Consider the following 23861-nt stretch of genomic DNA (forward strand, 5'->3'; position numbering starts at 1 on the left):
ACTTCTTCAGGAGTAAGGTTCAGTGGCTTGACTAGAGATTAATACATTGAACGGTTGTGAAAAGATAATTGAGAACATTACCTGGTCAGCATTATGGTGGATCTGGCTGTGATGCTGTCCATGTAGGGATGTCCAGGTGTAGAGGTGCTTTTTTTTTTTTTTAGCTGGGTGAAGGCATTGGGGATTCTCCGCGTGTTCTCATGACAGAACTGCAGAAGGTGTTCCCCAGCTTAATTCCTCTTCCCTAGGCGGTATCTGCCAACCATTCCTACATACTCTCCTCCGACTTTGGTGCTGGAGTCACCCATGATGTAGATAATGTCCTTTCTTGGGGTTCTATTGAATGCGCTTTGGACCTGGGCATACAGTCCTCAATGTCCGGCTCTGACGCGTCTACTGTTGGTGCACAGACTTGGATGACAGTCACACTCAGACGTTTCCCACTGATGCGGACAGACATGACCCCAACATTGATGTACTGGGGGCTTATGGACATGGACCAAATAAGGAAGTGCAAGGATGTCTCAATCACCCTCCTCCGAAGACTCATCACCTACCTGCAACATATCGCTGGGAGACCCGGACACTCACGAAAACAGACAGAACAACTGATGGCTCCGAGATGTGGTCCTGAAGAGGCCTCCTCCAAATCCCAAAAATGGCCAATGGCCAATTACTAGGTACATGGTCGTACCAATCCTAGATGGGCCCAACCAACAACATATCTCTCCTAACCGGAGCTGTGCTGGTGTAGAACAGATCACTGCCAACATCATTTGTGTATTGCAGCCATGGTGGAGTAGAAGAACGTCAGATATTTGTGGTCATTTAGACGTACAACGTAGGCTGACTGGTCGGCTGGACAGCACTTGCAGCCACTGTGGAGCGGTACAATGTAGGCTGACTGGTCGGCTGGACAGCACTTGCAGCCACTGTGGAGCGGTACAACGTAGGCTGACTGGTCGGCTGGACAGCACTTGCAGCCACTGTGGAGCGGTACAACGTAGGCTGACTGGTCGGCTGGACAGCACTTGCAGCCACTGTGGAGCGGTACAACGTAGGCTGACTGGTCGGCTGGACAGCACTTGAAGCCACTGTGGAGCGGTACAATGTAGGCTGACTGGTCGACTGGACAGCACTTGCAGCCACTGTGGAGCGGTACAACGTAGGCTGACTGGTGGACTGGACAGCACTTGCAGCCACTGTGGAGCGGTACAACGTAGGCTGACTGGTGGACTGGACAGCACTTGCAGCCACTGTGGTGCGGTACAACGTAGGCTGACTGGTGGGCTGGACAGCACTTGCAGCCACTGTGGAGCGGTACAATGTAGGCTGACTGGTCGGCTGCACAGCACTTGCATCCACTGTGGAGCGGTACAATGTAGGCTGACTGGTCGGCTGGACAGCAGTTGCTCGGCTTTTGCAGCGGTACAACGTAGGCTGACTGGTCGGCTGGACAGCACTTGCATCCACTGTGGAGCGGTACAATGTAGGCTGACTGGTCGGCTGGACAGCACTTGCATCCACTGTGGAGCGGTACAATGTAGGCTGACTGGTCGGCTGGACAGCACTTGCAGCCATTATGGAGCGGTACAATCTAGGCTGACTGGTCGACTGGACAGCACTTGCATCCACTGTGGAGCGGTACATTGTAGGCTGACTGGTCGGCTGGACAGCACTTGCATCCACTGGGGAGCGGTACAATGTAGGCTGACTGGTCGGCTGGACAGCAGTTGCTCGGCTTTTGCAGTGGTACAACGTAGGCTGACTGGTGGACTGGACAGCACTTGCAGCCACTGTGGAGCGGTACAACGTAGGCTGACTGGTGGACTGGACAGCACTTGCAGCCACTGTGGAGCGGTACAACGTAGGCTGACTGGTCGGCTGGACAGCACTTGCAGCCACTGTGGAGCGGTACAATGTAGGCTGACTGGTCGACTGGACAGCACTTGCTCGGCTTTTGCAGCGGTACAACGTAGGCTGACTGGTGGACTGGACAGCACTTGCTCGGCTTTTGCAGCCATTTGGAGCGGTATGACATATACTTATAAATGACACTATATCATGGAAGCAATTACCTCCTGCTGATAGCGGCCATCGTACCGGTTTGGAGTATTTGACAATTGTGGCCATTTTGAGGAGCCATCACAGGTACCTAGTAGCACCATGTAGGTCTTATGTCACCAGGCACACGAGCACCTGAGCATCTCTGAAGGCAGAGTCCATGTCTGTCCACGGCGCCCTCTCCTGGTAACTAAGAGGAAGTGCAACCTGATACACCCAGTAGAATAGAGGAGATCACTCCATCGCCCTCCGCATCCCCGCGGCCTGCACTGCGGAGACTTGGAAGGGACCCTCCGGTCGCCTGCTACCCCAACAGATCAATGAGTACCCCACTAGTCAGTGATGCCTCCACTACTGCCCCATGTTACCAAATAGTAACAGACCCCACCGACTACAGACAGATCCCCTCCACTACGGCCCCCAATACAGACAGATCCCCTCCACTACGGCCCCCCAATACAGACAGATCCCCACCACTACGGCCCCCCAATACAGACAGATCCCCACCACTACGGCCCCCCAATACAGACAGATCCCCACCACTACGGCCCCCCAATACAGACAGATCCCCTCCACTACGGCCCCCCAATACAGACAGATCCCCTCCACTACGGCCCCCCAATACAGACAGATCCCCTCCACTACGGCCCCCCAATACAGACAGATCCCCTCCACTACGGCCCCCCAATACAGACAGATCCCCTCCACTACGGCCCCCCAATACAGACAGATCCCCTCCACTACGGCTCCCCAATACAGACAGATCCCCTCCACTACGGCTCCCCAATACAGACAGATCCCCTCCACTACGGCTCCCCAATACAGACAGATCCCCTCCACTACGGCCCCCCAATACAGACAGATCCCCTCCACTACGGCTCCCCAATACAGACAGATCCCCTCCACTACGGCTCCCCAATACAGACAGATCCCCTCCACTACGGCCCCCCAATACAGACAGATCCCCTCCACTACGGCTCCCCAATACAGACAGATCCCCTCCACTACGGCCCCCCAATACAGACAGATCCCCTCCACTACGGCCCCCCAATACAGACAGATCCCCTCCACTACGGCCCCCCAATACAGACAGATCCCCTCCACTACGGTCCCGCAATACAGATGGATCCAGTCGTCCAAGGCGGGGCCCCCCTCCCTCTGCCGCCGGCGGGGGACACCCCTCCCTCTGCCGCCGGCGGGGGACACCCCTCCCTCTGCCGCCGGCGGGGGACACCCCTCCTTCTGCCGCCGGCGGGGGACACCCCTCCCTCTGCCGCCGGCGGGGGACACCCCTCCTTCTGCCGCCGGCGGGGGACACCCCTCCTTCTGCCGCCGGCGGGGGACACCCCTCCCTCTGCCGCCGGCGGGGGACACCCCTCCCTCTGCCGCCGGCGGGGGACACCCCTCCCTCTGCCGCCGGCGGGGGCCCCTCTGCTCACCTTTCTGGCATATGCTCCAGTCTGAAGATGTGCACCGTCTCAGTGTTGCTGGACACACAAAGGAACTGAGCGTCCATGCTGAAGACCAGGGAGCTGATGTGAACGTACCTGCAGCACGAGAGGAAACCAGAGATCACCGCAATGTTCTGCCGCCAGCACAGGAGCTGCACAAGTGCTCAGCCCCCGTGCCCAGACTTTACTACTATCACAAGAGAGACAAGAAAGATGGAGAAGGCAAAGGAGGCACTGCCGCAGGAGGGGCAGCCCAAAGAGGAAGGGGAAGGGGCAGCCCAAAGAGGAAGGGGAAGGGGCAGCCCAAAGAGGAAGGGGAAGGGGCAGCCCAAAGAGGAAGGGGAAGGGGCAGCCCAAAGAGGAAGGGGCAGGGGCAGCCCAAAGAGGAAGGGGAAGGGGCAGCCCAAAGAGGAAGGGGAAGGGGCAGCCCAAAGAGGAAGGGGAAGGGGCAGCCCAAAGAGGAAGGGGAAGGGGAAGGGGCAGCCCAAAGGGGAGGGGGAAGGGGCGGCCCAAAGGGGAGGGGGCAGCTACTGTTACAGATGGGTTATATGGGATGGAGGGTCTGAGCCTTCCAGCATTACATGGTGTACAGATGGAAAATACATAATGGCGGGAACACCTGGGCGAGGGGGAGAAACACCTGGACGGGGGACACCTGGGCGAAGCGAATGCTCCTGCACGGCAATTCTTGCCCATCGCTCACCTCTTCATTCCCCTCCTGAACTCATAGAGTTTCTGTCCCTCAGGAATGGAGAAGACGCGGATCACGGTGCCCTGTAACGAGAGGACGGATGAGCGGACGGCTTCACCCCGAGCACACACAGCCCTTCACCGGTTACTCACCTTCTCGGATGCACTGGCCAGTTTGGTCCCTGTGGAGTTGAAGGCGATGGCAGCGAGCGGGCTGTCATGTGCTGGGATCGTGCACTCAATTTTCTATACAAAAACACCACATTAGCATTCTCCAAAGTGTAAAATCCCCGCCCACAGCGCCACCAGTGACATCACCATACAGTCCCCGCCCACAGCGCCACCAGTGACATCACCACAGTCCCCGCCCACTGACATCACCACCATACAGTTCCCGCCCACAGCGACATCACCATACAGTCCCCCAGCCACAGCGCCACCAGTGACATCACCACAGTCCCCGCCCACAGCGCCACCAGTGACATCACCACAGTCCCCGCCCACTGACATCACCACCATACAGTCCCCGCCCACAGTGCCACCAGGGACATCACCACAGTCCCCGCCCGCTACGCCACCACCATACAGTCCCCGCCCAGTGACATCACCACCATACAGTCCCCCACCCACAGTGCCACCAGGGACATCACCACAGTCCCCGCCCACTACGCCACCACCATACAGTCCCCGCCCACGGACATCACCACCATACAGTCCCCGCCCACTACGCCACCACCATACAGTCCCTGCCCACTGATATCACCACCATACAGTCCCCCACCCACAGTGCCACCAGGGACATCACCACAGTCCCCGCCCACTACGCCACCACCATACAGTCCCCGCCCACTACGCCACCACCATACAGTCCCCCACCCACAGCGCCACCAGGGACATCACCACAGTCCCCGCCCACTACGCCACCACCATACAGTCCCCACCCACTACGCCAGTGACATCACCGCCAAGCAGTGTCCCACCCACAGCGCCACCAGGGACATCATCACCATACAGTCCCTGCCCACTCCACCAGCCTCCAGTTAATCTTCAGCATTGTTTTCACAGATGGACGAGTGCACAGCAGCTACTCACCAATGTGTTGGCATCGTACACCATGATCTCACCCACAGAGGCACTGCCAGGATACGCCAGGTAGGAGTTGGAATGGTTAATAGAGAGCGCACAAAGACCTAGAAGAACAAACAAAGGAACGGCTCAGAGAACGAGATCAACGGAAACACCTGCCTCCCTCCTCCCAATACAGACTCCTCCTCTCCAACCACTGCCCCACCCCCAATACTGACTGCTCCTCCCCCAACCCAATACAGACTGCTCCTCCCCCAACCATTGCCCCAAGTCCAATAGACTGCCTCACCCCCCAATATTGACTACTCCTCCCCCAACCATTGTCCCACCCTCAATACAGACTGCTCCTCCCACAACCATTACCCCACCCCCCCATTTCTGACTGCTCCTCCCCCAACCATTGCCCCACCACCCAATACAGACCCCCAACAACTGCTCCACCTCCAATACAGACTGCCCCACCCCCCAATATTGACTGCTCCTCCCCCAACCATTGCCCCTCTCCCCAATACAAACTGCTCCTCCCCCAACCATTGCCCCTCTCCCCAATACAAACTGCTCCTCCCTCAACCATTGCCCCACCCCCAATACAGACTGCTCCTCCCCCAACCATTGCCCCACCCATTACTAGCTGCTTCTCCCATCACGTCACTGACTGAAGGCCCCATTACCAGTGGGATTCTGAGGGGTGTCCAGCAGAGTTCTCAGCAGCTTCATGTCTTTTATATTATGGATGTAAACAGACTCCTCCAGACAGACCACCAGCCTCTAGAACAAAGAGTAAAGCCATCAGTACCTCCTTCCCCAGGTTAAAAGGCCCTGAAGTCCCAGCAGGACAGGAAGCTCATATCTGAGGTGTCCAGAAGAACCTGAAGCCTCCAGCAGTGAATAATCCGTGCACATAAAGGTATGTCCGCAGGGGACGAAGTGCTACTGAATGGTGGCCTGGTGCCGAGGCTCCACAGCTCAGCCCAGAAACAGTGACTAAGTGCCCTAAAAAGCCTCATTTCCACCCAAACTAGAGCCCACCTTGTTCCAGAACACTCCAGGAACCGGGAGGATTAAAACCAGGAAGAAGGATAGAGGTACTGGGTCTCCACCGGCAACACCGCAAAAAGAACGAGCCGGCAACAAAGCCTCAGCCTCTAGTAGGCGGCCTACGCCAGACCACAAGTCCAACCAGATGCCCCATTCATGGCAGTGACTGCCTGCAGAGGTCCACAGGAAACCTCCCCATCCTCCACCGCATCGATGAAGACTTGTGTGAGTGACGGTGAGGGCATGAGAGGAGCCATGACCATGAACTGACAAGGAAGAGTCAATAATTGACGGAGAACATGAAGACCGGGACCCTCAGTCCACACATAAGCAAAAGCCCAGACTGGACCTAGAAACCCAAAAACAAATCCACCACATGTAAAGGGGAACTCCAAATCAGATCACAACCACTCCGGATCTACTCTGGATGCAACGAGCATCAAAGATATTCTTCTAACATCGTTCTAAAAGAAGACGTCACAAAACTAAAGTCGCAGATATAGAGGAGCGGGAGGAATCATTTCAAGGAATCCATCTGACCTCCGAACCGACCACATATCATCAAGAATCTGACACAGAAAGCCCCTCTAGATACCAACGACATGGACCACAGACTTCTCAAGCCTGGCTTTGTGGAGAAAGATTTACCAAGAGACGTTATAGTAAGGATTCATTGCTACCACATCAAGGACCAGATCATGTCCTACATGAGCAATAAAGCTCTCCTCCACCATTCAATGGGATTAAGATTTTCCTCGATTTCTTAAAGGAAACTTCAAAATAAATAAAATATTTTAAAGAAGTCACCTCTACACTTCACATAAAGGGCATCCAATACAGATGGGGTTTCCCTACAAAACTGCTAGGAATATAAATGGCAATATCGCAGTGCTGGACTCACCCAAAGGAGGACACAAGTCTATCCACAACTTCCATCTTCCAAAGGAAACAAATGCAGAAAAGAACTGCAGGAAACTTCTACAAGAGTCTTCTGAAATAAGGTAACTTTACAACATCAAGTATCCACAGACTACCTAAACCACAGAACGGGCTACTGTGGCCCTCTGCCAGAACTTTAGCCCCCGTATGGAGGACATACCCAGGAACAGTCTACACCTGGACACCACCCATGAACCTTCCTTCTAGGCGGACTAGGCCTAGATCAAATGTACGTTACAATAAGATGTCCTATTGTTTCTTCTTTCTTCCCACAGGTTGAAATCCAAAACTTATTTCAGAAAAAGTCTACACGTAGTGATTTATTAGTATATTGACCGGTGGGATTGCTCCTTCCCTCTAATGCTTAAAGATAAAAGTGTCCTCTCACTAAACGTCAGGACTAAATGGTCCACCAGAAGCTTCACGCCTGGAAAGAGGCAACAACGTCTAATACTTCCAAGAAACAAAACCAACAAGTAATAAACCTCCCAAATTTGAATACAAAGTTTTTAAGTCTTTGAACATAAGAAGTAATGACTAATAAGAGACAGTCACATTACAACTTCTGTCAAAGACGAAAATGGCAGATCTCATATTCTCGTCTATAACGTCTACGTATACCATTGGAAGTATCAACCTCCCCACAAGGGACATCCGCCTACTGGATGAAAGAATATCCAACGTATCAGAAGTTTGAAGAGGTTTACGGAAATTATTTGGAGCCTTCAATGAAGCATCCTCAGACGCCGCCTCCTTACAAGAAACCAATCTCCAACACTAAGTAACTGGCTAAAGAGAGATCTAGAACATAAACCAGGAGAAACATCTCCCGACACTTCCTGGGATGCTCCCAAAGCCGTATAACGAGGTCTCGTATCTCCCCGTCACCCAACACAAGATAACCCGAGAAAAAATAACACCATGTCCAATAAACTAGATGATGTAGAAGAAGCCCCGGGAGTTAAATCTTCCCATAAAATCCACCAACTAATTCTACAACTCAGAATAGACATCAAATCCCTATTAGACAAGTGGATCCAATCAGTTATAATAAATCATTATTATTCGGATAACAAAGATACCAAATTAATGGCTGATAGCGTTAAAAGGATTAGAAATAAAATAATTCATAGACAATAAGAATCTAATAACACACCCCCAAAAAAATAATAAAAAGCCTTTGCCTCCTATTATACACAACTTTATCATCTAACAGAAGATACAAACGCTCCACGGCCCAAAAAAAAAAATATCAACCTCCCCACAATATGTGAAGAACAAGTTATCCAACCTGAGAAGACCATTTACAGAAGATGAGGTCCTCAGGGCACTGAAGAAGGGGAAGGGTAAGTATCTGATGGGTTTTCTAACGAATACCTACAAACATCTGAAGACCTAATCATTTCTCCATTAACCGACATCCTAAATAAATCAGCAATAGATGGAAGTTTTCCCAAAGATGCTGAAGGCCACAGTTGTAATTATACGTAAAAGTGGTGCAGATCCAACCACAGTGACCAGCTACAGGCCTAGATCTACTAAACACAGGTGGAAAGGTTTACGCCCCAAGGCTTGTAAGAGTCGTCCCTAGTGGGGTTCACCCCGGCCAGGTTGGTTTCATCAGTGAAGGACAAGTCTCTGACTCCACTAGAAGAGTCATTGACCGGGTTTCCCTTCCCCGAATGTCTTCTGTGCCCCAATCTCTGGATGCAGGGACGGCGTGCGGCAGAGTAACTGGGGGATTTATGCCGTCAACTTTAGAAAAATGTGGATTTACTGGACTAATATTAAAAAGCATCATGGTCTTATACTCAGTCCCCTCAGCTGATGTACTAGCCAATGACTACTTCTCATCAAACTTCCATCTCCAATGGCACGAGACCAGGCGCCCGCTCACCCCTTCTATTTGCCATAATAATGGAATCTAAAAGATCAAACAATAACATCAAAGGGAGACCTGCCAGCGTCAGACGGCACAAAGGGGAGACCTGCCAGCGTCAGACGGCACAAAGGGGAGACCTGCCAGCGTCAGACGGCACAAAGGGGAGACCTGCCAGCGTCAGACGGCACAAAGGGGAGACCTGCCAGCGTCAGACGGCACAAAGGGGAGACCTGCCAGCATCAGACGGCACAAAGGGGAGACCTGCCAGCGTCAGACGGCACAAAGGGGAGACCTGCCAGCGTCAGACGGCACAAAGGGGAGACCTGCCAGCGTCAGACGGCACAAAGGGGAGACCTGCCAGCGTCAGACGGCATAAAACTACCTCATATACTGACGAGATTAATCTCTATAATAAATTCACTGTCGTCAGACACCTCATTATACAAAATAAACTCAGAAATCTAAAATACTAAGTTTCTTCCAGAATAAGAAACAAGAAAGAATTAAGAAATAAGTAAAACTTTAAATGGGAAGAAAACAACACTCCACATTTGGGGATATAGATCCAGGTCCAGCAATGATGAAGGAAAACTTACAGAATATCTAAGACCATGCAGAGGAATTACCGATCCAACTGTGATAAGAGCGGGTTAGGAAAGAGAACCTTATACTAAATGTTTACTCTCCCGGAATATTCTAGATATTCCCTACAATCCCCCGATCATTCCGGTCACCTGGGTAAGAAACTACAGCAACAAATGTCCAGATTTATATGGAAAAATAAGAGGCCAGAATAGCAAAACACGTTCTGTATAAGAGCAGAAGAGGCGGCGGGGATCACCCAACACGCAGGACGCCACTCCCCCAACACGCAGGACGCCACTCCCCCAACACGCAGGACGCCACTCCCCCAACACGCAGGACGCCACTCCCCCAACACGCAGGACGCCACTCACCCAACACGCAGGACGCCACTCACCCAACACGCAGGACGTCACTCACCCAACACGCAGGACGTCACCCACCCAACAGGACAAGCCAGACACAAATGGTTTCTCCAATTATGGGAATCAGACAGACATACGACAAGCTCCATCTCGCCTCTCTAATTCTTCATACAAAACTTACCAAGCTTCCCCACACTAAGGCCATGTTCACACACGTTGTGTTTTTTCAGCAGCTAACAACTTTTCTCTGGCAGAAAAACAGCTGCGTCAAAAATGCAGGTTTTTCTGCGTTTTTTGATGCATTTTTTCACTGTCCTTCTGTCTCTATTCATGCATGCACATAAAGTTCTGTGAAAAAAAATCTCTCATTCTGTTTTTTGGCATAGTGGAGGAAGTGAATTGCTCAGGAGTAGTTTAGACACTGGCAATGCATTGAGTTTGTAGGACACTATTTACTTCACACTATGGGGTCTGCCATTCAGTTACACAGGCATTTTTCAATCTCATATGTAGCTCAGCTAATGTTTACTCTACATATCACTAGTTTAATTAAACTGTCCTAATCCAAACTATCATCTCAGTGACCAAGACAAGATGGTTAATCACAAAATAGAACCCATATTGTCCCATCAAACGCTGCGTTTTTTTCTCTCTACCCATTACTTCCTATGGGTGAAACAACGCTGAAAGAAGTGACATGCTCTATTTTCTAAAAACGCATCCCAAAATTTCTTGGCATTTGTTGACTTTGCCTCAAAAGGCATTTTTGATGTCCCCCTACAAGTCTCCTATCCGATTAAAGTCCGGGGATTGGGCTGGCCACTCCATAACCTCAATTTTGTTGGACTGGAACCAAGATTTTGCTGGTTTACTGGTGTGTTTAGGGTCGTTGTCTTGGTGAAACTCCTATTTCAAGGACATAGCCTCTTCAGTGTAAGACAACATGACCTCTTCAAGTATTTTAATATCAGCAAACTGGTCCATGATCCCTGGTATGCGGTAAATAGGTCCGGCACTATAGTAAGAGAAACATGCCCACATAATGATCCTTCACCACCATGCTTCACTGTCTGCAGGGTGTACTGTGGCTAAATGCAGAGTTTGGGGGTCATCTGACGAACTGTCTGCTGCCCTTGGACCCAAAAAGAACAATTTTCCTTTCATCAGTCCACAAAATGTTTCTCCATTTCTCTTTAGGCCAGTTGATGTGTTTGGCAAATTGTATCCGCTTCAGTACATGGTTTTGTTTTTTTTCTAACAGTGGGACTTTACAGAGACTTCTTGGTAAGAGATTAGCTTCACATAGGCGTCCTCTAACTGTCACAGTCCTCACAGGTAACTGGAGACTGTGATCATCCTGGAGCTGATCACTGGCTGAGCCTTTACCATTCTGGCTATTCTTCCATCCATTGAAAGGTAGTCTTCCGCGTTCTTCCACGTCTCTCTGGTTTTCCATTGTAAAGCATCGGAGATCATTTTAGCTGAGCAGCCGATCATTGTCTGCACTTCTTTATAAGTTTTACCCTCTCCAATTAACTTTATAATCAGAGTACGCTGTTCTTCTGAACAATGTCTGGAACGACCCATATTTCTCAGGCTTTCAAGGAGAAATGCATGTCCAACATGTGCTGCTTCACCCTTAAATAAGGGCCACCTGATTCACCCGTTTCCTCACAGAATGATTGACCTCACTGATTGACCTCCACACTGATATTATATTGAACACTCCCCGTACAATTAATTATTCAGATACACATCAAACCCCCAGAAACCTGCAGATGATGAATGCGGAGTCTGGGGGTTTTCTTACAATCTACGGCACCGGCGGGTGAATTGTCTGACATGTGGTGATCGGATTAATCCCTGTTTTTGGTATAAATTCTGTCAGTCATATTGGACGGCTGGTATTGTGAACACTACTGTACATCTCTTATTAGCTACAAAAATTATCATCGCATCCAAATGGAAACAACCAGAACGGTCTCCACTGACCGGAAAGATAGAAAAGTCTCTACAGAATAGATATGAATACAACTACTCCATCAGGAATAATACATCCCACAAATATTCCAATGATTGGTCCTGTTGGTATAAAAGTGTCCCGCCAGGACGAAACCTCCAACAAGCCAGGACGAAACCTCCAACAAGCCAGGACGAAACCTCCAACAAGCCAGGACGAAACCTCCAACAAGCCAGGACGAAACCTCCAACAAGCCAGGACGAAACCTCCAACAAGCCAGGACGAAACCTCCAACAAGCCAGGACGAAACCTCCAACAAGCCAGGACGAAACCTCAAAACAAGCCAGGATGAAACCTCAAAACAAGCCAGGATGAAACCTCAAAACAAGCCAGGATGAAACCTCAAAACAAGCCAGGATGAAACCTCAAACAAGCCAGGATGAAAGGCTCCTCACCAGTCAGAGTAGAGAACAAGCCTGGATGATCGTCACAGCAATGGGATGTAATACAACGAGGAAGGAGACAGTGAAGTCTATGTGGATCCCCTCTAACCCTTCCCCACCCCCCTTTACCTCATTCTTCCGCCTCCCCTATTAATAAAGTTCAGCCATGCCCAGCACCCCCCCCACCTTCTCTCACAATTGTTTGGTCATTTCCTAATACATTAATGCATTTGTTGTCATATAAAAACCTTAAGAGGCCGATAATAACCCGAGGAAGGAGCAAAACATAGAATAGTGATGTCCCCCACTGTGACCCCACACGGAAACGTCCCCCACCGCGACCCCACACTGAAACGTCCCCCACCGCGACCCCACACTGAAACATCACTGTGCTGCCAGCAACAGACTCGTGGCCTCAGATAGGCTGGTGGTGTGTACTGGTAATTGGTAATAGAGGGGAACACCCCCTCCCCCCGTCCGTCCCCACGTAACAGAGGAGAGGGCCCCCCACACACGTCTGCCCCCGCATAGTAGAGGAGAGGCCCCCCACACACAAGTCCGCCCCCGCATAATAGAGGAGAGGGCCCCCCCCACACGTCCGCCCCCGCATAATAGAGGAGAGGGCCCCCCCCACACGTCCGCCCCCGCATAGTAGAGGAGAGGGCCCCCCCCACACGTCCGCCCCCACATAATAGAGGAGAGGGCCCCCCCCCACACGTCCGCCCCCGCATTATAGAGGAGAGGGCCCCCCCCACACGTCCGCCCCCGCATAATAGAGGAGAGGGCCCCCCCACACGTCCGCCCCCGCATAATAGAGGAGAGGGCCCCCCCCACACGTCCGCCCCCGCATAGTAGAGGAGAGGGCCCCCCCCACACGTCCGCCCCCACATAATAGAGGAGAGGGCCCCCCCCCACACGTCCGCCCCCGCATTATAGAGGAGAGGGCCCCCCCCACACGTCCGCCCCCGCATAATAGAGGAGAGGGCCCCCCCCACACGTCCGCCCCCGCATAATAGAGAGGGCCCCCCCCACACGTCCGCCCCCGCATAATAGAGGAGAGGGCCCCCCCCACACGTCCGCCCCCGCATAATAGAGGAGAGGGCCCCCCCCACACGTCCGCCCCCGCATAGTAGAGGAGAGGGCCCCCTCCACACGTCCGCCCCCACATAATAGAGGAGAGGGCCCCCCCCCACACGTCCGCCCCCGCATTATAGAGGAGAGGGCCCCCCCCACACGTCCGCCCCCGCATTATAGAGGAGAGGGCCCCCCCCCACACGTCGGCCCCCGCATTATAGAGGAGAGGGCCCCTCCCCCCACACGTCCGCCCCCGCATAATAGAGGAGAGGCCCTGTCACGAAAAACACTTGGTCAGACCTTGCAGCCCTCTGGCGCCCCCTTATCCTGCTGGTCAAACAAGGTATTGACCGAGGATAAGCAACAGGGCGCAGCTGCTCTAATTTATGTTGACTATTGTGGCACGTGATGTGACAGGACGTATGTTCCTTCCAGGAACGTATATATATACCTCCGTCCAGCCACCCTCAAACCACAATATCACATAAATACTGGTATACTGCCACCACCGATCGCTTAACAGGTGGATGGGGTACCTGGTAGGTAACGTGAATTAGCGGGTGAGGAACGTGTTTGCTCGACATAGGACAAGAAGAACGAAGCTGGTAAATAATAATGATTTACTCCCGAAAGTGGGCAGTGTTTACAAAAGATATACAAGATATTATAAAAGAGACAATTTACATATATGCATAAAACAGTTATTAAAATAAAAGGGATAAGTAATAGCAAAACCTGCGCCACGAGGTGATGGTCTCAGATTCTGTGTGTGGGGGGGGGGGGGCGGCTCCCCGGAAATTAGGTGTGATTCCTCCACGCAGCGAGGAGTGCATGCGTCTGACTTCCCGGGTAAGAATGAAGTAAAATGGCCGTTCCGGTTTTTAGTAAGGGGCCAAAACTCTAGGAGACACCCATGTAGTTTACCTCACACGGGGGCTCGGTTTTGTGAACCCACCCAGCTGCACAAGACATAAAAATCCTTCAGATTTCATATCTTGGTATGGGGGTGTCCCACATCCAAGATGGAGACATCATGTTTGCCGTCACCAATATTCATGAAGATGGATATCAAATATGATATCTCTATGGCGCTCAGAAGCTCAGAACCCATTTCCCAGGTTCCTCTTAGTCTTCCAGCCACGAAAACCACACCATCACAATTGGAAAAAGGTAAACATCCCAAAAATGTGGTCCCTGTGTTTGTGACAGTCATGTGCACTATTAAAATCGACATTAAAAGTTTGTACAGTTAGACAATAGGATTTTGGAGGGAAAATCCAGGGTATACCAGTATGCTTGCTGACGTTTTATGGTGGTAATAAAAATTCCTTGTTAGGGGAAAGCAAAAGTGAGTTCTATGTAGCCTCTTCCAAATGAGCAGGGGTGGAGATTTAAGACATCTCTCATTTTTAGGACTTGTGAGGTTGAACGTCGGTAACGAGAATGCAGACACCTCTACCCCACTTTTCATTTACTGCGGGTCAGAGACCACCCTGGTTACAGGACGCCGCCACCTACCTGACGGTTTAGTCTGATGGACAGGATGTTGCCAGAATAGTTGTAGTTGCAGATTTCTGTTCCCTTCTTAAAATGGAAGACATTCATTTGACGAGGCTTGGAGTGACTGACGACTACCACGAGACTGCTGGAGAAGAGACGCTCAACGATGTATACGTCTGAGAGATCATCTACAAAAGACATGTATAAAAATGAGATGGGCAAGAAAGAAAGCCACGAGGCAGGGGAGGCAAGCCATGAGGCAGAGGATTGGGGGGCAAGCCATGAGGCAGGGGGGGGGGGGGGAAGCCATGAGGCAGAGGATTGGGGGGCGAAAGCCACGAGGCTGGTGGGCAAGCTATGAGGCAGAGGATTGGGGGGGTCAAAGCCACGAGGCTGGTCGGGCAAGCCATGAGGCAGAGGATTGGGGGGCAAAAGCCACGAGGCAGGGGGGGGCAAACCATGAGGCAGAGGATTGGGGGGCCAAAGCCACGAGGCAGGGGGGGCAAGCCATGAGGCAGAGGATTGGGGGGCCAAAGCCACGAGGCAGGGGGGGCAAAGCCACGAGGCAGAGGTTTGGGGGGGAAGCCAAAGCCACAAAGCGGGCGGGTACGCCAAGCCACGAGAGACATCTCGAATGATTGTCACAACACTACATCTCTCCTGCCGTGGTCGCAGCTGACCATTTGCTGAGGCCTTGGACCACCTTTAGGCTATGTTGCAGCTTTAGGCTATGTTGACGCCATTTCTTTTGGAGCAGATCCTTTCCAAAATCCTCCTCAAAAACGCTTCCTACACATTTAAAGTGAAGTCCACTTTGTTGCTTACATGGAGTTTTTTACTCCTGAAGACGTTTTGAAATAACACTTATGGGAAAAAAGGCAACTTGAAAACAGATCCTGAAGGACCATGTCCAGTCAAAAGACTGCAAAACTTCCTAAAAAAAAAAAGGTTTTCCAAAAGTCTTAATGCTGCTTAAGGAAAAGGAGCTTTTCATGACGTAGTGTGAATGTAGCTTTATATAAGGAGTCCTGAGCGGTTATCAGACACCCAGCCCCCGACCGCCCCCTTCTACAGATATTCAGATCTTTACCATTTTCATGGACGAGATCGAGCTGCTCCACCGAGGACAGAGAGAAGAGCTTGTACCCCGACTTCATCCCAATCGCGAGGGACCTGCAAAAACCAATGCGGCAAGGAAAAAAGGTTAAGAGGTCACATGCAACCTTAGAACCTCCGGAGAAGCCCCCCAGAACCATCACCACCACCCCTCATTAGTAATCTGCGGAGAAGCCCTCCCCCGAGCCATCACCACCCCTCATCAGTAATCTACAGAGAAACCCCTCCCCCGAGTGATGACCGCCCCTCATCAGTAATTTCCAGAGAAGCCTCCCCCCCCCCGAGCCATCACCGTCCCTCATCAGTAATCTACAGAGAAGCCCCCCCCAGAGCCATCACCGCCCCTCATCAGTAATCTACAGAGAAGCCTCCCCCCGAGCCATCACCGCCCCTCATCAGTAATCTACAGAGAAGCCCCCCCCCAGAGCCATCACCGCCCCTCATCAGTAATCTACAGAGAAGCCTCCCCCCCAGAGCCATCACCGCCCCTCATCAGTAATCTACAGAGAAGCCCCTCCCCGAGCCATCATCGCCCCTCATAAGTAATCTACAGAGAAGCCCCCCCCCGAGCCATCACCGCCCCTCATCAGTAATCTACAGAGAAGCCCCCACCCCCCCCGAGCCATCACCACCCCTCATCAGTAATCTACAGAGAAGCCACCCCGAGCCATCACCGCCCCTCATCAGTAATCTACAGAGAAGCCCCCCCCCCAGAGCCATCACCGCCCCTCATCAGTAATCTACAGAGAAGCCTCCCCCCCCGAGCCATCACTGCCCCTCATCAGTAATCTACAGAGAAGCCTCCCCCCCCCCGAGCCATCACTGCCCCTCATCAGTAATCTACAGAGAAGCCCCCCCCCCCAAACCATCACCACCCCTCACCAGTAATCTACAGAGAAGCCTCCCCCCCCCCCCCTTCCCGAGCCATCATGGCCCCTCATCAGTAATCTACAGAGAAGCCTCCCCCCAGAGCCATCACCGCCCCTCATCAGTAATCTACAGAGAAGCCTCCCCCCCGAGCCATCACAGCCCCTCATCAGTAATCTACAGAGAAGTCCCCCCCACCCCACCGAGTCATTACCGCCCCTCATCAGTAATCTACAGAGAAGGCCCCCCCGAGCCATCACCGCCCCTCATCAGTAATCTACAGAGATGCCCCCCCGAGCCATCACCGCCCCTCATCAGTAATCTACAGAGATGCCCCCCCGAGCCATTACCACCCCTCATCACTAATCTACAGAGAAGCCCCCCACCTGACCCATCACCGCCCCTCATCAGTAATCAACAGAGAAGCCTCCCCCCCCGAGCCATCATCACCCCTCATCAGTAATCTACAGAGAAGCCCCTCCCCGAGCCATCATCACCCCTCATCAGTAATCTACAGAGAAGCCCCCCCCTCGAACAATCACCGCTGATCATCAGTAATCTACAGAGAAGCCCCCCCCTCCGAGCCTTCACCGCCCCTCATCAGTAATCTATAGAGAAGCCCCCCCCCGACCCATCATCGTCCCTCATCAGTAATCTACAGAGAACACCACCCCCCCGACCCATCACCGCCCCTTATCAGTAATCTGCAAGGAACACCACCCCCGCCCCCCCGAGCCATCACCGCCCCTCATCAGTAATCTACAGAGAAGCCCCCCCCACCCCGAGCCATCAACACCCCTCATCAGTAATCTACAGAGAAGCCCCCCCCCCGAGCCATCACTGCCCCTCATCAGTAATCTACAGAGAAGCCCCCCCCCGAACCATCACCACCCCTCACCAGTAATCTACAGAGAAGCCTCCTTCCCCCCCCTTCCCGAGCCATCACAGCCCCTCATCAGTGATCTACAGAGAAGCCCCCCCCCCGAGCCACCACCGCCTCTCATCAGTAATCTACAGAGAAGCCTCCCCCCCGAGCCATCACCGCCCCTCATCAGTAATCTACAGAGAAGCCATCACCGCCCCTCATCAGTAATCTACAGAGAAGCCTCCCCCACGAGCCATCACTGCCCCTCATCAGTAATCTACAGAGAAGCCATCACCGCCCCTCATCAGTAATCTACAGAGAAGCCTCCCCCCCGAGCCATCACCGCCCCTCATCAGTAATCTACAGAGAAGCCCCCCCACCGAGCCATCACCGCCCCTCATTAGTAATCTACAGAGAAGCCCCTCCCCACAGAGCCATCACCGCCTCTCATCAGTAATCTACAGAGAAACCCCTCCCGAGCCATCACCGCCCCTCATCAGTAATCTACAGAGAAGACCCCCCCGAGCCATCACCACCCCTCATCATTAATCTACAGAGAAGACCCCCCGAGCCATCACCGCCCCTCATCAGTAATCTACAGAGAAGCCTCACCCCCCCTCCCACCCGAAACATCACCGCCCCTCATCGGTAGTCTACAGAGAAGCCCCCCATTAGTAATCAACAGAGAAGCCCCCCCCCCCGAGCCATCACCGCCCCTCATCAGTAATCTACAGAGAAACCTCACCCCCCCACCAAGCCATCACCGCCCCTCATCAGTAATCTACAGAGAAGCCCCCCCGAGCCATCACCGCCCCTCATCAGGAATCTACAGAGAAGACCCCCACCCGAGCCATCACCGCCCCTCATCAGTAATCTACAGAGAAGACCCCCACCCGAGCCATCACCGCCCCTCATCAGTAATCTATAGAGAAGCCCCCCCCGAGCCATCACCGCCCCTCATCAGTAATATACAGAGAAGCCTCCCCACAGAGCCATCACCGCCCCTCATCAGTAATCTACATAGAAGCCCCCCCCGAGCCATCACCGCCCCTCATCAGTAATCTATAGAGAAGTCCCCCCCGAGCCAACACCGCCCCTCATCAGTAATCTACAGAGAAGGCCCCACCCTGAGCCATCACCGCCCCTCATCAGTAATCTACAGAGAAACACCCCCCCCGAGCCATCACCACCCTTCATCAGTAATCTACAGAGAAGCCCCACATGAGCCATCACCGCCCCTCATCAGTAATCTACAGAGAAGCCCCCCCTGAGCCATCACCGCCCCTCATCAGTAATCTACAGACAAGACCCCTGAGCCATCACCGCCCCTCATTAGTAATCTACAGAGAAGACCCCCGAGCCATCACCACCCCTCATCAGTAATCTACAGAGAAGCCTCCCCCACGAGCCATCACTGCTCCTCATCAGTAACCTACAGAGAAGCCCCCCCGAGCCATCACCGCCCCTCATCATTAATCTACAGAGAAGCCCCCCCGAGCCATCACCACCCCTCACCAGTAATCTACAGAGAAGCCTCCCCCCTGAGCCATCACCACCCCTCATCAGTAATCTACAGAGAAGCCTCCCCCCAGAGCCATCACCGCCCCTCATCAGTAATCTATAGAGAAGTCCCCCCCGAGCCAACACCGCCCCTCATCAGTAATCTACAGAGAAGGCCCCACCCCGAGCCATCACCGCCCCTCATCAGTAATCTACAGAGAAGCCCCCACCCCAAGCCGTAACCGCCCCTCATCAGTAATCTACAGAGAAGCCCCCCCCGAGCCATCACCACCCCTCATCAGTAATCTACAGAGAAGCCCCCCCGCCCGAGCCATCACCGCCCCTCATCAGTAATCTACAGAGAAGACCCCCCGACCCATTACCACCCCTCATCAGTAATCTACAGAGAAGTCCCCCCTGACCCATCACCACCCCTCATCAGTAATCTACAGAGAAGCCCCCCTGACCCATTACCGCCCCTCATCAGTAATCTAGAGAGAAGCCCCCCCCACCCCGAGCCATCACCGTTCCTCATCAGTAATCTAGAGAGAAGCCCCCTCCCCCAGCCATCACCACCCCTCACCAGTAATCTACAGAGAAGCCTACCCCACCCGCGAGCCATCACATCCCCTCATCAGTAATCTACAGAGAGGCCTCCCCCCCCCCCGAGCCATCACCACCCCTCACCAGTAATCTACAGAGAAGCCTCCCCCCCCACCCCGAGCCCTCACTGCCCCTCATCAGTAATCTACAGAGAAGCCCCCGCCCCGAGCCATCACCACCCCTCATCAGTAATCTACAGAGAAACCCCTCCCGAGCCATCACCGCCCCTCATCAGTAATCTACGGAGAAGCCCCCACCGAGCCAACACCGCCCCTCATCAGTAATCTACAGAGAAGCTCCCCCCCCGAGCCATCACCGCCCCTCATCAGTAATCTACAGAGAAACCCCCCGAGCCATCACCGCCCCTCATCAGTAATCTACAGAGAAACCTCCCCCCGAGCCATCACCGCCCCTCATCAGTAATCTACAGAGAAGCCATCACCGCCCCTCATCAGTAATCTACAGAGAAACCCCCCCAGCCATCACCGCCCCTCATCAGTAATCTACAGAGAAGCCCCTACCCCCCCGAGCCATCACCGCCCCTCATCCGTAATCTACAGATTAGCCACCCCCCCGAGCCATCACCGCCCCTCATCAGTAATCTACAGAGAAACCACCCCCGAGCTATCACCGCCCCTCATCAGTAATCTACAGAGAAGCCCCCCTGAGCCATCACCGCCCCTCATCAGTAATCTACAGAGAAGCCCCCCCTGAGCCATCACCGCCCCTCATCAGTAATCTACAGAGAAGCCCCCCCTGAGCCATCACCGCCCCTCATCAGTAATCTACAGAGAAGCCCCCCCTGAGCCATCACCGCCCCTCATCAGTAATCTACAGAAAAGACCCCCCTGAGCCATCACCGCCCCTCATCAGTAATCTACAGAGAAGACCCCTGAGCCATCACCGCCCCTAATCAGTAATCTACAGAGAAGACCCCCGAGCCATCACCACCCATCAGTAATCTACAGAGAAGCCCCCCCTGAGCCATCACCGCCCCTCATCAGTAATCTACAGAGAAGCCCCCCCGAGCCATCACTGCCCCTCATCAGTAATCTACAGAGAAGACCCCCCCGAGCCATCACCGCCCCTCATCAGTTATCTATATACAAGCCCCCCCTTGAGCCATCACCGCTCCTCATCAGTAATCTACAGAGAAGCGCCCCCCCCGAGCCATCACCGCCCCTCATCGGTAGTCTACAGAGAAGCCCCCCCCCATTAGTAACATACAGAGAGGCCCCCCCCGAGCCATCACCGCCCCTCATCAGTAATCTACAGAGAAGCCTCACCCCCCCGAACCATCACCACCCCTCATCAGTAATCTACAGAGAAGCCTCACCCCCCCGAACCATCACCACCCCTCATCAGTAATCTACAGAGAAGCCCCTCCCCGAGCCATCACCGCCCCTCATCAATAATCTACACAGAAGCCCCCCCCGAGCCATCACCGCCCCTCATCAGTAATCTACAGAGAAGCACCCCCCCGAGCCATCACCACCCCTCAACAGTAATCTACAGAGAAGCCCCCTCCCCCAGCCATCACCGCCCCTCATCAATAATCTAGAGAAGCCCAACACCCCCTCCACGAGCAATCACCACCCCTCACCAGTAATCTACAGAGAAGCCTCCCCCCCCTCATCATTAATCTACAGAGAAGCCCCCCCGAGCCATCACCACCCCTCACCAGTAATCTACAGAGAAGCCTCCCCCCCCCGAGCCATCACCGCCCCTCATCAGTAATCTACAGAGAAGCCCCACCCAGAGCCATCACCGCCCCTCATCAGTAATCTACAGAGGAGCCCTCCCCCCCCCCGAGCGATTACCGCTCCTCATCAGAAGCCCCACCCCCCCGGAGCCATCACCACCCCTCATCAGTAATCTACAGAGAAGCCTCCCCCCCGAGCCATCACCGCCCCTCATCAGTAATCTACATATAAGCCCCTCCCCGAGCCATCACCACCCCTCATCAGTAATCTACAGAGAAGCACCCCCCCGAGCCATCACCGCCCCTCATCAGTAATCTACAAAGTAGCCCCCCCTGAGCCATCACCGCCCCTCATCAGTAATCTACATGGAAGCCCCCCCCCCCCGAGCCATCATCGCCCCTCATCAGTAATCTACATGGAAGCCCCCCCCCCCGAGCCATCACCGCCCCTCATCAGTATTCTACATGGAAGCCCCCCCTCCCCCCCCGAGCCATCACCGCCCCTCATCAGTAATCTACAGAGAAGCCACCCGTGAGCCACCACCGCCCCTCATCAGTAATCTACAGAGGAGCCCCCCCGAGCCATCACCGCCCCTCATCAGTAATCTACAGAGAAGCCCCCCTGAGCCATCACCGCCCCTCATCAGTAATCTATAGAGAAGCCCCCCCCGAGCCATCACCACCCCTCATCAGTAATATACAGAGAAGCCTCCCCCCAGAGCCATCACCGCCCCTCATCAGTAATCTACATAGAAGCCCCCCCAAGCCATCACCGCCCCTCATCACTAATCTACAGAGAAGGCCCCCCCCGAGCCATCACCGCCCCTCATCAGTAATCTACAGAGAAGCACCCCCGAGCCATCACCACCCCTCAAAAGTAATCTACAGAGAAGCCCCCACCCCGAGCAATCACCGCCCCTCATCAGTAATCTACAGAGAAACCCCCACGAGCCATCAACGCCCCTTATCAGTAATCTACAGAGAAGCCCCCCCGAGCCATTACCGCCCCTCATCAGTAATCTACAGAGAAGCCTCCCCCCAGAGCCATCACCGCCCCTCATCAGTAATCTACAGAGAAGCATCCAGCCCAAACCATCACCGCCCCTCATCAGTAATCTACATAGAAGCCCCCCCAAGCCATCACCGCCCCTCATCAGTAATCTACAGAGAAGGTCCCACCCCGAGCAATCACCGCCCCTCATCAGTAATCTACAGAGAAGGCCCCACCCCGAGCCATCACCGCCCCTCATCAGTAATCTACAGAGAAACACACCCCCACGAGCCATCACCACCCCTCATCAGTAATCTACAGAGAAGCCCCCGGTGAGCCACCACCGCCCCTCATCAGTAATCTACAGAGAAGCCCCCACCGAGCCATCACCACCCCTCATCAGTAATATACAGATAAGCCACCGACCCATCACCGCCCCTCATCAGTAATCTACAGAGAAGCCTCCCCCCAGAGCCATCACCGCCCCTCATCAGTAATCTACATAGAAGCCCCCCCAAGCCATCACCGCCCCTCATCAGTAATCTATAGAGAAGGCCCCACCCCGAGCCATCACCGCCCCTCATCAGTAATCTACAGAGAAACATCTCCCCCCAAGCCATCACCACCCTTCATCAGTAATCTACAGAGAAGCCCCCAACCCAAGCCATAACCGCCACTCATCAGTAATCTACAGAGAAGCCCCCCCCGAGCCATCACCACCCCTCAAAAGTAATCTACAGAGAAGCCCCTACCCCGAGCAATCACCGCCCCTCATCAGTAATCTACAGAGAAGCCCCCAAGAGCCATCAACGCCCCTCATCAGTAATCTACAGAGAAGCATCCCCCCCCCAAACCATCATGGCCCCTCATCAGTAATCTACAGAGAAACCCCCAAGAGCCATCAACGCCCCTCATCAGTAATCTACAGAGAAGCCCCCCCCGAGCCATCACCGCCCCTCATCAGTAATCTACAGAGATGCCTCCCCCCAGAGCCATCACTGCCCCTCATCAGTAATCTACAGAGAAGCATCCCCCCCAAACCATCACAGCCCCTCATCAGTAATCTACACAGAAGCCCCCCCAAGCCATGACCGCCCCTCATCAGTAATCTATAGAGAAGCCCCTCCCCCGAGCCATCACCGC

At 53.6% G+C, this 23861-nt stretch overlaps 1 protein-coding gene across 2 annotated transcripts in view; it reads right to left on the reverse strand.

Moving 5' to 3' along the window:
* The window catches only part of WIPI1 (WD repeat domain, phosphoinositide interacting 1), a 107496-nt gene that overhangs the window by 69175 nt on the left and 14460 nt on the right, over positions 1 to 23861 (reverse strand). For both annotated transcript variants that reach the window (XM_073660364.1, XM_073660365.1), the window contains exons 2-8: positions 16165 to 16247; positions 15093 to 15262; positions 5963 to 6059; positions 5298 to 5395; positions 4359 to 4451; positions 4219 to 4289; positions 3504 to 3611 (exon numbers count right to left, since the gene is read on the reverse strand). In XM_073660364.1, coding sequence (XP_073516465.1) covers positions 3504 to 3611; positions 4219 to 4289; positions 4359 to 4451; positions 5298 to 5395; positions 5963 to 6059; positions 15093 to 15262; positions 16165 to 16247 — 720 coding nt within the window. The remainder of the gene's footprint in view (positions 1 to 3503; positions 3612 to 4218; positions 4290 to 4358; positions 4452 to 5297; positions 5396 to 5962; positions 6060 to 15092; positions 15263 to 16164; positions 16248 to 23861) is intronic.

Source organism: Phyllobates terribilis, unplaced genomic scaffold (genome assembly GCF_046119375.1).
Source record: "Phyllobates terribilis strain yellow unplaced genomic scaffold, ASM4611937v1 Scaffold_25__1_contigs__length_18738178, whole genome shotgun sequence".
In the NCBI taxonomy this organism is placed as follows: domain Eukaryota; kingdom Metazoa; phylum Chordata; class Amphibia; order Anura; family Dendrobatidae; genus Phyllobates; species Phyllobates terribilis.